Genomic DNA, 14,447 nt, shown 5'->3' on the forward strand with positions numbered 1-14,447 from the left:
CACAGCATTTAATGTATTTGCACTGTTGCTGTGTTTAGCAGTGTTTGCTGAAATAAAGAGACCCCATAAAGCCTCCTTCTCATCCTCTGTTCTCCAGATTGCTGTATTTACCCAGTGAGTGAGTGTGCCTCTTCGTGTGCCCTTGTGTGCTCAGCAACACTCTCTGAGTAAAGAGTCTGCCTGACCTGTGAACCCTAAGTACACTCAACACGGCAAAATCAAACAGTTGCCAAGCAAACACGACCCGTATTTGAATAGGCATACACAACTTTTCCAAAGGACCGAACCTTTTAGGCTGGTGGCAAAGCTACTTAGGACAGATTTTTTTTCTGCTTAAATGGCAATCACAATAACTATTTCTTATGCTTGTATTTTGCCAATATATGTTGAAAGTGTTTCATTCGATATATTTTTATTTTATATATATATTTTTATTATCTATCTATATATATTTTTTATTTTTGGTAACAATTTTCAATGTTTTGTTTTCAAGCATTTTTATTCCTTTATTCATATTTTTGTGGAGGATTTCCCCCATTACTGTAATGCCCTGTGTTGTAAAGGAGAGCCATTGTCACTAATGTACTTTTATTAACTGTTCATCTTTGGAAGAACAAGAAAAATAAATTAATAAAAGCAAAATCCATAGAAGAGTTGATAAACAGAAAAAAATGTTATTGCTTTTGAAAATAAAAGTGCATTTACTTTAATCACCTAACCTATTTTCACCAAATAAGCACTTATATGTCTTATTTAAACCTTGGTTATTTTTTTACCTAACAAGTAACAATAGTTGAACTTCAAACGAGTATAGTTCTGAAAAAGTGGCATGAAAAGTCTTTCAGTGTGCAATATTTTAAACACCTTTTTATTGGGCTACTTAGTTTAAAATTGTCTTACTTTAGTCTGCTGACAAACTCAGTTTACAAGCAATGCCATAGTTGCTCACAAGCACTACTTTGTGGCACAAACAATATTTTGTCGACAACGCCGCATATATTTGTGAGTGTTCTCGGGATGGTGCCTCATTGGTTTACAAGTGTTTCACGGATGATGTCATGTTGTTTTACCTGTGTGTGGCTGATGACTGGCTGGGATGTTCAGGAAGATAGAAGTGGTGGCACTTGGCTGCCTCACGAATTTCTGGCTCCATTGCCTTGGAAACATTATAATAGTGGCCAAATCGAGACAAGGATGCAAGGCCACTCTGATGGGAGAAAAAGTCACCAGCATGTGAAGACAAGATAACGTTATTGTCGGTAATTAAAAAAATAAAATAAAAAAAAAGAATCGTAAGAATGAAATTGTACATAAGTGTCTAATGTTTCCATTACCTAATTTTGTCACACATGCAGTAGAAGTGGCGGTGGTGTTTTTTTTTTTTTTTTTGAGAGGATGTGGATTTCAGTTCATCCAAAGTGCAGTATAAGAAATGTTCTGGCAAAATGGTCCATTATAAACACACGATTTTGTAAAATACCACTTCACTTGTTTTCTGCAGATAAAACATTTTTATGTAATCTCTTCTACACATAACAGAGGACTGTAAATTCACTAAATCATTGTGATGTACAGTATGCAAATTCCAAATCCAAACAGTCGACAATGGGCCCCGTTTTACTTGATTCGCAATAACATATTTTAAGAAATAGTATTTAAAGAAGGAATTTGTCACATTTGTTATTGTTAGATATTCATTGGGGGTGCTTTAAAACACCATGGGAAAGCAACTGCATTGTTTATGGGTCATTCCTCAATTCCCAAACTGAGAAGTTAAACAACCACTACAAACACTTTCGTAATCATTTCTTCACATAAATGTCCACTTCTGGCATTGAAAGAAAACTTGTCAGGGGTGCAGGGGAAGGCGGATGTTTTCCTGCAGCTCAAATAGAGAGTTCTAGCTCCTTTCTCTCAGTAAAACCAGGGATTCCATTGTCAGAGGCACCCTTAATCTACTCCTAATCTGGATTTGGGCCCCCAGTGTGTCCTTCTCCTAGCGAGACGAGGAGGTCAGCAGGGCATGAGGGGGGGCTCAGGGGCTCATCTTCTTTTTGTGAGCTTGGCAACCCGCTTAGCGTTCCTTCCGTGCCCTGACAGCCTCACCTTTGATCTGATGTCTTCATCGGGAAAGAACCACAGTGGGCAGTGCCGGGAGAGGTGTGTGTAGGGAGAAAGTAAGTGTTGACTCTAGGGGTGAATTTTGGATGCAAATCTGCCATGGAGCTTACCATTGGGTTTGTAAAGACGATTTTACAGGGTAAGGGGGTGAGGTGAGGAAAGGACACAAACATAAAGAAGTTTCCAGGGAGAAAGAAAGAGGGAGAGGATCACCAGGGACAAACTGTGGTGCTGTTAATCCACATAGCGATATGGATTATAGACCAAAAAAGGGGAGAGAACAGAGACGTAAAAGAGAGAGGGGGGGGGGGGGGGTCACTTCTTCTCAAAGCGGAAGAAAGAGTGTAGGCCTGCCGACCTTAGCAGGGGGAAAGACAGGGATTTGGGCGAAGACAGAGGCACAGGTCTGGGTCATAGGGTTGAGCGGGCAGACATGTCAATGCGCAGGCTGCAAAGTACCCCTGTTTCCCAGGCTAAGCAGGGGTGCCAGCGTGTGTATATGATGGCTGGGGAACAGTGAAAAGCCTACCTATTGCCAGCTAAGTGTGAGTAATCTGCTCTAGCTCTCAAAAGAGATTCTGAGGCCTCATTCACTTCACAAAGAAATTCAGAACTCTGATGGATTTAGTAGTGGAGACAATTGCAAAAGCACCACGACCAAAAAGCCTCTGCAGGTCTTTTCTTTAGGCGTCAAATAGGAACCTGACTAAGTCAATATATTTAAATGTAGCGAAACATATATAGTACAATTGATTACCTGTACTTTTGGAAGATTCTGATAACGCCAGGCAATCTTCATGGCATCCAAAGTATCCTGAGGCTCACTAGACAATCTTGGTTGGTCTGCAGGATGGTGCATGACAACATCATCCAAAATGGGATCAGGAAGCTCCTGTCAAAAACCATGATGGGATAGCTAAAATTATTATTGTTGAATTGCTTACATAGTTTATATTTTTCACAGTCATTGCATTAAATCCTCACTCTTTCCTTTGTTCACAAGGAAACATTGGTTAAATGGGGTCATGCCGGCATATTGCACAACCTTACCCAGCAGTTATGATCGATTGTAATTGCAATTTAAATCTGCATTATTTTATTTGAAAGGTATTTGTAAGACTCAACCACCCACTATGAAACACATTTGACACTTATGACCTTGAATATACCAGTGGATGATATAGCAGATTAAAATATATATTTTCAGTGGCAGTTACAATATATATTATGTGAACAAGCCCCACATTTCGATACAAAGTAAATCTTTTTTTAATTACTCAGTGTGCCCTTTTCTTGGCAATTTTGTATGTAATCAAATACTGAAACGATACATGTTTAAGAAATTTCCAAAAGCTTTACATGCTCACAAAGCATGCAATTGTCCACTGAGCGGGCAACTCTAATTTTAGGCAATGTTTGAGTGAAGTCTTACTTTGCTTTAGAAGCATAACACAATGTGTGGCAGGCATGAGTTTCTGATATCAATTGCACATTTGACAACAACTTAAATTTAACATTGCAAATCCCATTTATCGTGCTTCAGAGGCTTATCTCACTGTCAAATCTAATTGGAGTAGGTGGTAATTTGGTTTATGTGGTATTATATTACAATGTGTCCTTTTTGGATTCATAAAAGACAATGTATCTGAATGAAAATTACATCTTTTGATCCAACATGCCATGTTCAAGCATTTACATTTGTCAGGTAACAGCCTTTGAATGTTGTAGTTATTGCTTTTAATTTTTCAATAATCTCTGTTGGGGCAGCACGGCGGCGCAGTGGTTAGCGCTTGTGCGGCACAGTTCATGTCATGGGAACCTGTCGTGGGTTCAAATCCAGCTCCAGACTTCCTGTGCGGAGTTTGTATGTTCTCCCCGTGCTTGGGTGGGTTTCCTCCGGGCACTCCGGTTTTCTCCCATGTTCCAAAAACATGCATGTCAGGTTGATTGGCCGGTCCAAATTGTCCCTAGGTGTGAATGAGCGAATGAGTTGTCTGTCCCTGTGTGCCCTGCGATTGGCTGGCAACCAGTTCAGGGTGTCCCCTGCCCACTGCCCGGAGATGGCTGGGATGGGCTCCAGCCCCCCCGCGACCCTAATGAGGATAAGCGGTGTAGCTGATGAGATGATGAGATAATCTCTGTTGGTGTGAAATTGTAATGCAAGGAACTGCAGTGAGATGAAAGCTTATTGGAATTACATGAGTATATTTTAAAAATAGTCGTTTGGAGAACATACAGTGCATCCGGAAAGTATTTACAGCACTTCACTTTTTCCACATTTTGTTATGTTACAGCCTCATTCCAAATTGTATTAATTTAATCTCTTATCACAAAATTCTACACAAAATACTCCATTATGACAATGTGAAAAAGTTTTTTTTTTTTTTTTACTTTTTTAGAATTTATTAAAAAAAGAAAACTATGAAATCACATTTACATAAGTATTCACAGCCTTTGCTTAATACTCTGTTGATCCACCTTTGGCAGCAAATACAGCCTCAAGTCTTTTTGAATATGATCCCACAAGTTTAGCACACCTATCTTTAGGCAGTTTTGCCCATTCTTCTTTGCAATAAGTCTGAGGTGTGTGCCTTTCCAAATCATGTCCAATCAACTGAATTTACTGCAGGTGGACTCCAATTAAGCTGTAGAAAGATCTCAAGGATGATCAGTGGAAAAAAGATGCACCTGAGTTCAATTTGGAGCTTTATGGCAAAGGCTATGAATACTTATGTAAATGTGATTTCTTAGTTTTCTATTTTTAATAAATTCAAAAAAAGTAAAAAAAAAAAAAAAAAATTTTCACATTGTCATAATGGAGTATTTTGTGTCGAATTTTGAGATAAGAGATGAACTTCTTTTAATTGCCCTATTTTTACAACGAACCATTCTTTTTAATTCATAAACTATTATTACAACGTAGGCCAGTGTCTAAGCACTACTTTGTAAATATGTTTTGCTTATCCAAGTCTTTTAGCTGTTTTTTGCCTTTAAAGTCTTAATTACATGTTGAATGCAATGTTTAATCTCTTTGCAAACAAGGTTTCACAATATTTATATCAATAAAATAAGCAATTTGATTAATTTCAATTAATAAAACATTGAGGGCGGATTTAGGTAATGAACACACAGAAAAAAAAATCAAGTATAAGTTATTTTCACATGACAGTGACGATATGTTGACTTTGTATTTGTGGAAAGATAACCGGTCAATGTCCACCTAAGCAATGAAGGCTTGCTAGCTGTTAATAGGAAAGAAAACACTAAATAATGTGATCTATTCCCATTGAGAGTGGCCCTGTCCTAATAAACCTTTGATATGTAAAGAGAGGGTGAGGCTGTGACCCCTCCCACTATCAATCAGAGTGAGAGAGGCCCACCTCCTGTATTTTGGTTGGCACTTAGCTTCTGGGACTGCAGGGCTCTTCACACAGCAAAGCTTCAGGGAAACGGTTCAACAATACCATAACCATGCCACCCGCGACCTTTACCATACCCCCGCTGACCTGGACACATCTTGACTACCGTGTTCCTTTCGTCATTGTTTCAACTGTACACTGACAATTGATGGATTGTCTCAAGAACTGCCTTTAAAACATGTTTCATTGGATATTATGTTTTTTAATACAGGGTAAACATAACCCTTATTAAAATCCCGGTAAGCAATATCACAGTGTTGAAGAAATTCCTACTCAATATCTTAAGATCACTAATTGCTTTTATGCACCTGGAAGATGTCATTCGGGTGATCATGCGCCGCCGCTAGGAAGAGTTCATGTTGACACACCACTCCTTCTGCCAGGAAGTATTTTAGGATCATATGGGAGTAGCTATCATAACAGTCCTCCTCTGGTGGAAAGAAACCATAAATGGCAACATTAGAGAGGGAACTTATTTTGTTTATTTCCAATGGAAGAAAAACATTGTATCCAATAAGAGACACACAGGATGGTAAAATATCAGGTGATCTCAGATGTGTAACAGAAGAACATAAGCCAAAGAAATTTGAAGTTAATGATTAGAGACCCATAAGACACTATTCTGACATCTCACCTTCATGTCATAAACAAAGAGTCGATCATAGCGTATAAAGGTTCTTGTCAATCCATTCCGACCATTCCATCAGATCATATCTTTGAATTCATCTACTCGCCTACACATCACTGCAACCTGACAATAATTGGTTTAAGTATTTGGCCAGATGGCACTCAATGTGGCACAGGGGCGTACTATAGGTGTTGCTGCGTGATTTGGCTATCATGTTTTCAAATCTCTTGTCAAGGTTGGAAAGGACTTCACCTCACGATATTCACCTGACTGAATCAAAGATACTCTTACTGTCAGGTCAGTGAGGAGGTAGAGGATTCCGTGAACAAAACAAATGCATCATGTTTGAAGAAATTTGTTTGGCGCTACACTTTTTGAGTGAATTTATTGAGAAAATGTCTTCAAGCTTCATGGATTGTTAAACAGTTTGATATGATAGAAGTTACTGTTTTGAGGTAGACAAAGTACAATAGTTATCAGATTTCTGTCATCTTAGTCCCTAATTAATTCTACCCCGTAAAATAATAAAAAAAGGAATTTATATTGAAGCCCTAGGTCCAATAAGCTTATTTTAATCAATTAGCTATGTAAATGGTCATGTATTATATAGAGTTAACTGAGTAGTGTGTAAGATATGCGAGGTTTATGTACACTATATCAATTTGAAATTGATAAATACACTTACCATTGTACAGTATGTGTTAAAACAGTGTTTGCCACTCAAATTATGACCACTTTTTTAGAATGCTGAATGATACGAACAAACTGTAGGTACTTTAAAATGATACAAGCCCGTGAGGACATTGGATATTTCTTGGTTTAATTGGTTTTCATTGCAAGTCTCTAAAGAGTCTCTAAAGGATGCAGTCCCTTAATTTTGAAACACCACCTGATCATTAAAACCACAGAAGTTAAAAGTCATGAATGGAGGAGTATGCACTGAAGTCAGCAATGTTCTCGAGTGGAGTGAAAAGAAAAACAAAACCAACAAAAACCTAGATCATTGTGATACTGCCAAGCAGGTCAAATAACTATTCCCAGCATGCCAAAGCTGCTTCCTGTCACAATCAGCATTTTGTAAAGATTTCATAGGGTTCTCCAAACAATGAAAATTAGTGGGCAAGGAAACAAAGGCGACAGTGACAGTTAAAGGTAACTGGCACAGAGCAGACAGCTTTGGAATGACATGCTGATGCGTCATCCTCCAGCATCCGGGGAATCTGCCTCCCGCAGTCTTAGTCTATGTCTTCACCTATGGGCCGAGGATGGCCCAGGAAATTCCATGGCTCTTCAATTTGTTGTCGGTGGGGCTCCCTGTTCCCTTATTGATGGTTTTCTAGGTCAGCAGGCCTTTGTGGCTTTCAGCAGGCCCCACAAAGAATCCCAGATGGGCCCTCTCAAGATGGGGCCTATTGTAGCTATGTTTCTATGGGAGCCTTACAAATGGAACCTCCAGGAGTCATTAGGCTGTAGAGGCGGGGGGTAAAGGGTGGGGTGAGTAGTTTGGGGTATGGAGCAAAAGGAAGGTAGGGGGCAAAGTCATAACTTCAAGGTAAGTCATTTTTGCATAGTCAAGAGATGATTTTGACTTATTTGAATTTCAACTTCGCTTATTGTGACAAAGGTTTGGTAAAGTGGAAAAACCTCCAGCTTATTTGCTTTCAACCAATAGGGGAGAACTCTCTTGAATTATATTGACCAAAGCAGCAGTATTAGGAAATAAGATATGTAGGTCATCCCCCAACAACCCCTTTCTTCTAAAATATTTCAGTCAAAAGGTAGATAGTATAGTCAAAGGCAAACATATCTATACTTATTGAAGAAATAGTGTTTTAAACTACAGTTCTCGTCAAATATTGTAAGCATTAATGTATTGATATTTATATAGTTTTCCTTGCAAATTCAAAATTCATCGGTGTATTCTCTTCTTGTTTTGAATGTTTATCAAACGAAAAACAATTGGTCCTTTAAGCTTGATATTGTGCACATTGAGGGTTTGGACGGTCCTCTCCCGTTTTACTCGCAAGTTTAAAATAGTGTGTAAAAGGGGAAAAACTGTGAAGCACATTGTAAAGCGCTTTGGGAGGTCTTCATTGACTTAAAAAGCGCTATATAAATGCAGAACATTAACATGAAAATGCAACTTAAAAAGCTTATCAAAATTATATTCAGTATTATGAGCATTGGCTTTAGCGAGATTGTCGGACATCACCCAATTGCTTTGCAGGGTTTTATCTGAGAAATATGAAAAGTAAAAAAAAGAAAGGACAAAAAAGGAAAAAAAAAATGAAATGAAAATGAAATGAAATGATATGCATTTTATATAGCGCTTTTCAAGTCAATGACTTCCCAAAGCGCTTTACAATGTGCTCCACATTTCCCAATAGCGGTCTTGCAGCCATATAAGGCGCTAACCTGCTTATTGGGGGTATTAGGGGTTCAGTGTCTTACCCAAGGACACTTCGACATGTAACACGGACGAGCCAGGATTCGAACTGGGATCCCTGGATCCCAAGACGAGCGCTCTACCTCCTGAGCTACTGCCGCCCCAAAAATCTCCATTCTCAAATCGTAATGCAGCTGAGCAAAAATACAGAACCTTAAATCTCTATATTATCCGTCAGTCCGAACAACTTTGATCTAAATATATTGTTAACAACAAACCTCACTCAATACAGATTTATGAAAATATATTTGTATTGACTTATAAGATACATACTGCAGAATGTTTAGAGAAGAAAAGGTTAATACAGCTTGTGAAAATATGTATAATTATAGCTTGTGACTAAACTGCTAGAATGCCAGAATTAACTCACTAGTAACTATTGTTTGATTGATTCAAAAGTATGATCATCAGAACGAGATTTAAGTAATTCAAATGTAACTATTCAATTCCTACCCTGTATTTCAGGATTTAACCAATTTTTTAACATGCCCATTTTTAAAATCGCGAATTAATCTCATTAATTCTAATCACAGCACTACCCAGCCCGTTCAGACCCATCTTTTTATGGTAACTCCGACAGTGTATTGGGAAGTAACAGTGATGGGCTTTTGATAATTAACAGCTTCCTCCTACAAAAAATAAATCTCATTTAAATCTCACTGACATTTCAAAGTCAGTAATTATCCAAAATAAAAATGAAATAAAAAACAGGCTAAGCCCAGGGGCTAGAGGCCCTAAATAATTGTGGTGGCAGCACGAACCAAATCTTGAGCTGAGTTCACATAACAATCACCAACGTAAGACACTAACTTCAAATATATCTGCCAGTTCAGTTAGATCTTGCTATGTAAAACAACTTTTAATGACTATCCTGCTCATTAGTTAATCCTTAAAATCAAGTCCAAGTAAGAGCTTTGTTCCTCATTTTGCAGAAGCCAAAAAAGATGCAAGATCCTCAGACAGCAGCCATACTGCAAAGCCTGCAACCCCCCAAGTTGACAAATGTAGACGGACAGCTCAAGACACTTCAAAGGCAGACAAGAGCGGCCTAATAATTTTATGTCTGACTTTCGCAAACAGGCCATCAGAGCTCAAGGGGTAGACTGTAGGAGATAACTGCCTGAAACAAACATAAACAAACACACCCCGAACTCTTTCTGACCTGCCCTCACACTCGCACAAATACATCACATAACAAAACGGATGCACACACAGAGCTCTTTTTGTGACACATGGAACACACACAACGACAGAGACAAACGCAGACGTACATACACAATTCACCTTTACTGTGTCTCTCATTACCAGACGAAACCAACCGTGGATTGATTCACAAATGCAAGGGAAGAACACATTAGTGTGTAATCATTGACGCCTGCATCGATTTGGGGGACGAATTAAAGGGCAAAGGAATATCATCACTTTAAGAATAGGCCTTAGATACACATATTTGTAGCTTCAAGTAAAAACAAGAATATGGTAAAAACATGCCATGCTAATGTCTATTTTGAATAATAAATTACAGGAAGACGTTGTAGTTTTGAAAACATGCTTTGCTTTTGGAGAACACATAGATTCTGGAAGCATTTTGATCAAATAATGTTATAAACACCTTAAATTTAAGATAAACACAACGAGCCTGTTCAGCTGAAAAAAATGCATGTTTCTGCCTAACTGCAGATAATAATTAACAGGGATCAGAATGGAGATTTTCATTTTCAGCTGAAATAGCCAGGGAACAGGGGCCGCAGGCCCCGGCCAGGTCCAGGGCTTCGCCCCCCCTGAAGCCAACAGCATTTATCTTATTTGCTATTTGAAAATTGCACTAGAATGAATTAAATCCAACAAAACAGAAACCATGTATTTTTTTTCAGTTTTAAGATGTTTAAAACAATTGGGGGATTACAATGTTACAACCATCACCATTGTTGTTGTGTTTTGATGATGAAGATGGACCTTGTATTTAGCTACTAATCAACAATATATATAAATATATATACATTAATAATCATTCATCATTAATTTGAAAATAGAATGCAAAAACTGAACATGCTTAAAGAAAATACATGTCATAAATTTTGTTTATCCTGTTCTAAATATTGTATAAACACAAAAGATGAAATCATTTCATAAATAAATAGATTTATAAATACCTCAGATTGGGATTTTCTGTCACACAGGGGAACCAGTGGTTGACTGCTGCTAGTATTTGAAGTGGAAGGATTTGGAACGGCCAATAATGTTGAACCGGTGGTGTTACTGTTAGTTTCACTGCCGATTTTAAATGCGGATCCAAGTGCATAATTTGATCGCCGGCAAGCTATTTTTTCTTTGTGCTTGTTCATTTTAGCCTGATCAATCAGTGCCACACAACCTCGCGTACCATAATTGATCAGATCGACACAGTATAGACACTTTGCTTTCCCTGGAACATCACACTTTGCGATGAACTGGCTCAAAGTTTCTGTAACTTCCTCGATCTTTGCGCCGATTTTAACGTTTACTGTGACAGTCTTCTCCAGCCATGACCACTTAAATTTATTGATTCCTTTATCAATCTCGGAGACAAAAGCCTCGTCTTCTTTTCTTAGTATTTTCATATTTACTTTTTCAAACACTCATTTCACCGTTTGAAAAGACCGGAAGGAGCGCCATGTTTGAGAAAGCCAATGCTCTGAACAAAAGCTCCGCTGATTGGTTATCAGCGAACCTATCGACCAATGGTAGGAGTCGATCTATTTGTTGGTTAAACCACGTTGTGTGTTATAGATCTAATGCGCTGCGCTTCTTTTTGCCGATTTTTCTCGCGATCTCTAACTGCTAACTTGGGGTGATGAAACAGTCACGTATCATACCTCACCCCCCCAAAATATTTTCTCATCGAATTTAGACGATTTACGGGAATGACCTTTGGGGTTCAAAAACAGCGGAAATCCGCGGATCCGTGGAAAATTCTGATCCCTGAATAAAAAAAGGCAGAAAAATAGAATCAAAAAATTTTGCTAGAAAGTTTGTAATACTAAACCGAATATGACCAAAAACATAATCCCAAAAATGGAACTTGAAAACTGAACAGCTAAAATAATCCCAGGCAATTTTGCATCACTTCTGACGCACTCCGAAGATGAGCTGCAACATTTTAAAATATTTTATGCAATGTTCATGGAATGCCAATTGTATCCCTTGTATGAAAACAGTATCTTTTATAACTAGTGCTATCAAAGTTGAAGCTGTTACCCAATTTAAAGCAGTTTTTCTAAAGCAATTTTAAGCCTAATTGGATTAAAGGCAATGTTTTGGCAGCACTAAATTTAAAAAGTTAAGACTTAATAGACCCATTTATGTTCACATGAACCACTCAAGCACACCTTATCAAGAAAAGTATACATTTTCTTCTCACTTATGAATGAACTGTCATTTAACAAGTAAATGATACGTGTCTAGTATTTGTGCCCAAATACAATACAGTAATTCGGATATAAGACACCGACATAAGAGGAAAGGCTCACCTATGAGAAGCACTGTTCCAACTGCTAGACCGCCACCTGTTAAAAATTTGAAAATAAATAAATAATCTTCCATTTCAGTCTCTTATGCATGACAAAAGTGCAGGCATTATTTTATTTATGCAACACAGAGCAGTAACCCAATCCAATTTGATCAGATTTTTTCACACATATTTGGTGAAATATTTCAACAAGGGTACCAGAGTGGCTGGGTGGATGGCGTGCAGCCCCATGGTGCAGAATTTAAGGATTCAAATGCAATTATCGCAGCCTACCCCTGCAGGGTTTGTATGTTCTCCCCGTGCCTTCATGGGTTTCTGCTGGGCACTCCAGTTTCCCCCCGCATTCCAAAAACATGCATGTCAGGTTTATTGGCCGGTCCAAATTGTCCCTAGGGTTGAATGAGCGAGTAAATGATTGTATGTCTTTGTGTGCCCTGTGCTGGCAATCAGTTCAGGGTGTCCCCTGCCCACTTCCTGAAGATGGCTGGAATAGGCTCCAGCATTCCTGCAACCCAAGAAACATGATGAATTTTAATAAGATCATATTCCAAAATTAATATTTTTATTTAGCATACAACTTTTTTGCCCTAACTTAAGGGAAAAGTATTTTATTTAATTAAATGCACATATGCATTGCTTCTTTTCTGTGATAACTGGTGCTAAATTTGGACACAGCTAAAAAGAGGACTAGTAGATGTACATTTTTCAAAACCAGTTCTTTTCCAATGCTGAAAAAAGTTAAAACCCCCGTTAGCGCTTTTACAGTAAAAACACTTCTTTATTAACACAAAGAGAAAAATAAATAAGGATTTATAAATATATCAGTATTGCAAATGTATCTGCCTCAGAGACAGTGTGTATTATTTAGCGCCTCCTTGTGGTAAATATATTAGGCATGATAACATTAGTAAGTTTTACAGAAACTCAGCAGACACTCCTTCAAAGAAAAATAAGACAGTTGTGGTTAAACGCATTAAAGTGAAAAGGTTGGACCGGGGCACTCCTCAAGTGCACACTTCATATCATGTAAGATAAATCAAATGTGTATGATTGTTGCTATTGAGTCTATACTAGTGTCAATGTGAAATGACTAGTGAAACGTGAATTTTCCTGCGGGGATGAATAAAGTATCTATCTCTCTATCTTTCTATCTAGTCATGTCAGCAAAGTATCTTGTTATTTTCTTAGCCTCACTTAACTGTTAGCGTGTAGCCTGAATGCCAAAATTAGCTTTGCATGCGGCTGCTCAAACAAGTACGCATTGCAAACAAACATTGGGCACACAACCCAAGTCATTTATAAGATCTCATCTCATCTCATCTCATTAGCCGTACCGCTTATCCTCATTAGGGTCGCGGGGGGGCTGGAGTCCATCCCAGCCATCTCCAGGCAGTGGGCAGGGGACACCCTGAACTGGTTGCCAGCCAATCGCAGGGCACACGGGGACAGACAACTCACTCGCTCGCTCATTCCCATGTTTAATTATTCATTTAAGCGATTTGTTTATTTGTTTTTTAGAGGAAGCATCTCTTGATGGCATTTTGGCAACATGCCAACAGTAAGCTAATCCTAAGAAAATCAAAAGATACTTTCCAGGTATAAGTAATATGGACTCAATAGCAACCATACATACAGGGACAGACAATTCGCTCGCTCATTCACACCTAGCGACAAGTTTGACTGGCCAATCAACCTGACATACATGGTTTTTTTGGGAATATGGGAGGAAACCGGAGTGCCAGGAGGAAACCCACGCAAGCACAGGGAGAACATGCAAACCCTGCACAGGAAGGTTGGTAGCTGGATTTGAACCCATGACCTCAGAACTGTGCCGCACACATGATATAAATGAAATGCGTGTAAGAAAGTAAATCACAACTGCAGCTATTCACAAGCACGTGTTTTTACATTTCAGGAAATTGCCATGCATGTCTATGAACGCAATGTAACATTTGAACTATAAATTCTTAGTGATGGCACTGACAATATTAAAATCTCCACAGCTACTCATGCGAGCAACATTTGCTATCTGCTGTTGTTCAAACTCAAATGACAGCACACTGACCAAGCAGATAGTCAAGAGACGTGACACCGGTAGACACCAAAAGCTGTCCGTTTTGCACCGAGAGCCTCGTCCCAGGTATAGCTAATAACTTGTTCCGCGTCTTCTTTTGAAAACTCGTAGTATTCGATGTCATACGTTCCGCAGAGGTTTCACAGGCACGTCTGACGGAGGCTGCCATACTGCTCTGAAGCGCGATGACGGCTTCCGTGTTTTGGTAATGGCTGACCAATCATAGAATACTTTGTTGTTCGCAACGAATA

The 14,447-nt window shown here is 38.7% G+C and overlaps 1 protein-coding gene across 3 annotated transcripts in view; it reads right to left on the reverse strand.

Moving 5' to 3' along the window:
• elp4 (elongator acetyltransferase complex subunit 4) overlaps positions 1-14,407 on the reverse strand; it is a 98,826-nt gene extending 84,419 nt beyond the window's left edge. For all 3 annotated transcript variants that reach the window (XM_088334662.1, XM_088334663.1, XM_088334664.1), the window contains exons 1-5: positions 14,188-14,407; positions 12,124-12,159; positions 5,849-5,970; positions 2,879-3,013; positions 1,071-1,207 (exon numbers count right to left, since the gene is read on the reverse strand). In XM_088334662.1, the coding sequence (XP_088190788.1) occupies positions 1,071-1,207; positions 2,879-3,013; positions 5,849-5,970; positions 12,124-12,159; positions 14,188-14,365 (608 nt within the window). In that variant the 5' untranslated portion in view covers positions 14,366-14,407. The remainder of the gene's footprint in view (positions 1-1,070; positions 1,208-2,878; positions 3,014-5,848; positions 5,971-12,123; positions 12,160-14,187) is intronic.
• Between the last annotated feature and the right edge of the window lie 40 nt (positions 14,408-14,447).

The sequence above is a fragment of the Urocampus carinirostris genome, chromosome 4 (genome assembly GCF_059441175.1).
Source record: "Urocampus carinirostris isolate Australia breed hairy pipefish chromosome 4, RoL_Ucar_1.0, whole genome shotgun sequence".
Lineage (NCBI taxonomy): Eukaryota > Metazoa > Chordata > Actinopteri > Syngnathiformes > Syngnathidae > Urocampus > Urocampus carinirostris.